Raw genomic sequence first — 3,347 nt, forward strand, 5'->3', positions numbered from 1 at the left:
GGAGAGATATAAAAAAAAAATATCACCAATGAATCAACTAATACAAAATCATTTGAGTTTAACCAATAATATAAAGTTAAAGTCTAAATATATAATCAAGTTAAATTTTTAAAGAAAAAACTTATCGTACATAATAATCACTTGAACACTTGAACATAATTAATTGTTTTTCCTAATGATAATGTAGTCTAGAAGGAAAAATTTAAAATATCTCTGTTGTCATCCGATGGCTTAGCAAGGTAAGGAGAAGTTTCGTTTGCTTATAAGACAAACCAATTAAATAACTATTAACATAGCAACGAGACTATAGTAGATAGAACCGTTGAATCAGCACCACCCATTAGAGGCCACAAATTAATTGACCAAATTTATTTTTCCTCAAGAAATGTCTGCCAAACACAACTTATCATAATGGGTCAACAGCCAACCTCCTCATTCATTGGCTTACCCCTTGAAAAATATTTGTACTTTAATGGACCACTACACTCTTCACACGTATTCACACACGTTAATTTCTGGATAACAACGAAATTTCCACCGCAACTCCCACATTTTCAACGTGAAACACATAAATGTTTGGAAAGTATTTACCAACGTGGATCAATACTCTCTCTCTCTCTACGTCCAAATAGCCAAAATAAGTACAAGTTACATATAGTTGCTTCTCACAAACGTGGATCCAATTGAATTTGACGCGCAAGCAAACATGCTTAGGTCAAAAATCAAAATTGCATGCTATTATATATATTCTATACTTTACCTTTCCAATGGCTGGTCCAACATGTCCTTCAATGCGTTAGCAACTATAAAAGGACGTGTGCATGCCACTTTTCTCTTCACAATTCATTCATCAATCCATTGTTCACTTTCACATCAACTCAAGAGATTCAACCAAGTCATAGAAGCTAGCTAGGGTGTATTGTTACATTTGTTAGCAAAAAACTTGAAAAAATGGAGAGCAGCTTGGGAGACATGTTGATTAAGGTTGTGGTGTTCATTCTAGTTCAAGCCTTGGTGTACCTTATCCTCTCCAATTCATCAAACATCTTCAACAAGAACATGAAGAAATCCAACAGCTTCAGGCCAGCGAGGTCGGTGAGCATTCGCCGGATGCTGGCTTTGATCTCTGATTTTCCTCCAGAAGGGGAACCCTCTCCTTCACCAAAGGGTCCTAAAACTCCATCACTTCATCAAAGTGATCAATAATTGTAAGGTTTTAATTAAATTGTGGTTGCAATTACAAATTGGAGACCATTTCAGCTTTTGGGGTGGTCAGATTAAGGCTCAGAAACCTCCAAATGTTGTGGCTGCTGTGGTGGTTACAAATTGCAATTTAAAACCTCAGACTAGACCCAAGTAGCATGAAAATTATTTTTCTCTGTTTCGTGTAGAGGCTATTGTATTGCAAAAGTTGTTAAAAGAGTCCAAAGTTATTGGTTTGTGGGCATTTAATTCTTTTGTTCATTTATTCTTTTATGATGAATATTGTATTATATTTATGAGTGGAATATTAATCTTGACATTAGTTTACTTTTACCTCTGCTTTTAATTAGTTAAGAACTCAATGGTTGTCGCACATGCTTGTTTGTTAGAATATGCAATTGCAATGTTGCAAGTAAAAAAGATGTAACTTCATTTTTATACATAACAGACGCATTTGGTGGAGTGTGTTTGATTAGTTTTGGTTTTTGGACTCATGCTTGCTTGCAGAAGGAAATTACTAGTACTGGTTCCACTATTAATTGTTTAGCAAAATAATAATGTTAATTTTTTTAAAGGCTACAAAATAATAATGTTGATGTGAGTACAATGCAAACTCGTGGCTCAACCCTTATAAATTAATATATAGTGCGCAAGAACAAAACTCAGAATCTATATACACAATAAATAATAATCATAAGTTTGTTTGAGTGTAAATAGAAAGTGAATATCTAAAGATGTGAAACGAAGACGTGGCTTAATTTGTTAAATCAAGCGGCAATTAAAATTCACTGCACCACATAAAAAAAAAAAAATTGAAGCGCCACCAGTGTTGAAATATGAAATATACATGGCATGATTTCATAGCTTGTAATGCACCGTTCTTTTACCTTACCCTTACGTGGCTTAATAGTTAGAAATTCCACAGTTACGTGTTTAATTAGATTAGTAGATGTTGTTGTGAAATTCTCTTGGTTGTAATGTCGATTAAATATCAAGCGATGATTCTCTTTAGGCGATTGACTCAAGGAAGGAATTATATTTTTTATTGTGTTCCTGTTCCACTCCAAAGAACTTTCCACAGTTGAGAATTGAAGTTTCTAAGTTAGACTACTTCTATGTGAAATTATGGTGAAAGGAAGCGATGAATGACTAAAAACAATAAAAGACTTAAATGAATAAAGGAAATAAGGCGAATAATAGGCAAAAATTAACTGGATTTTGTATATTGATATATGTGTGTTTGCTACAATGTGATAGACCCTATTTATAATAACTAAGGATTACATTAGCTGAAGCATTATTCAAAATCCCTACAATATAAGAGATCATGGCCATAATCTCATTAACCTGTTCCTTGCCCTTCAAGCTGTCGTCCATGTCTTTTGAGACAACCCACACATTATCCAAAGTAGTCTTTCCCAGTCATTTTACCACTATACCCAACTTAGCCATGTCAGTTGCCCCAATTGGCTCCCTTGTACTAGCCATATCCAATCAAGGATTGTTGTTCCAACTACTAACTTTTTAGGTGTTAACATAAGTGCTCCCATTTTTCAGTCATTTGAATTTTGAAATTTTATCTTCTCAAATGACGATAGAAAAATATTAAGATAATCAAGTGCGTTTGAATCCAACAACCATATTTCAAGTTTTGAAATATGATTTCCGTTTTATCTTCTATTTCTCTTATCTTCTGTAACCAATCTTGGTCCTTTTCCTTATAAAGTTCATTAGCGGCTTCACCTCTTTACTCGTTCCCATTAGAAAAACCCTAACCTTGAACCATATCAAATGCTTTTGAGCAACCTGCTTCCAATACATTTGTGCGCTCACCTGAGCTTAATCACTATTCCACCATTGATATCCTCACGTCCTTTGATGAACATTGCCAAGAGTTCTTCCTAGGCCCTTGCTTCCTCAATGAAAGCGAAAATACTGACAAAATGACTAACAAGTTGTTCAATCATGAGAAAAATCCACTTCCAATCACTTGTGATTGGTATGGAATCCACAAGTTCCCTTCTAGCTTTCGCACATGGCCTAGACCCATTCTAGAATATCAAACCTGATTGAAAAAAGTCTTAGCTTCCCACAATGATGAATGAAAGGAATGGGAAAATTACAAGATGAGTATGCTATCAGGA

The 3,347-nt window shown here is 34.5% G+C and overlaps 1 protein-coding gene across 1 annotated transcript; it reads left to right on the forward strand.

Annotated features, from left to right (window-relative positions):
• The first annotated feature begins 808 nt into the window (after nt 1-808).
• On the forward strand, nt 809-1,536 carry LOC100776077 (uncharacterized). Its single transcript, XM_003546808.5, has one exon. It carries the CDS (start codon nt 952-954, stop codon nt 1,204-1,206), a length of 255 nt encoding a protein of 84 aa, XP_003546856.1. The 5' UTR covers nt 809-951; the 3' UTR covers nt 1,207-1,536.
• The last annotated feature ends 1,811 nt before the right edge of the window (nt 1,537-3,347 follow it).

Source organism: Glycine max, chromosome 15 (genome assembly GCF_000004515.6).
Source record: "Glycine max cultivar Williams 82 chromosome 15, Glycine_max_v4.0, whole genome shotgun sequence".
In the NCBI taxonomy this organism is placed as follows: Eukaryota; Viridiplantae; Streptophyta; class Magnoliopsida; order Fabales; family Fabaceae; genus Glycine; species Glycine max.

Excerpts from the sequence above, each read along its gene's own strand:
- LOC100776077 (XM_003546808.5), top strand. The coding sequence starts at position 952 with ATGGAGAGCAGCTTGGGAGACATGTTGATTAAGGTTGTGGTGTTCATT.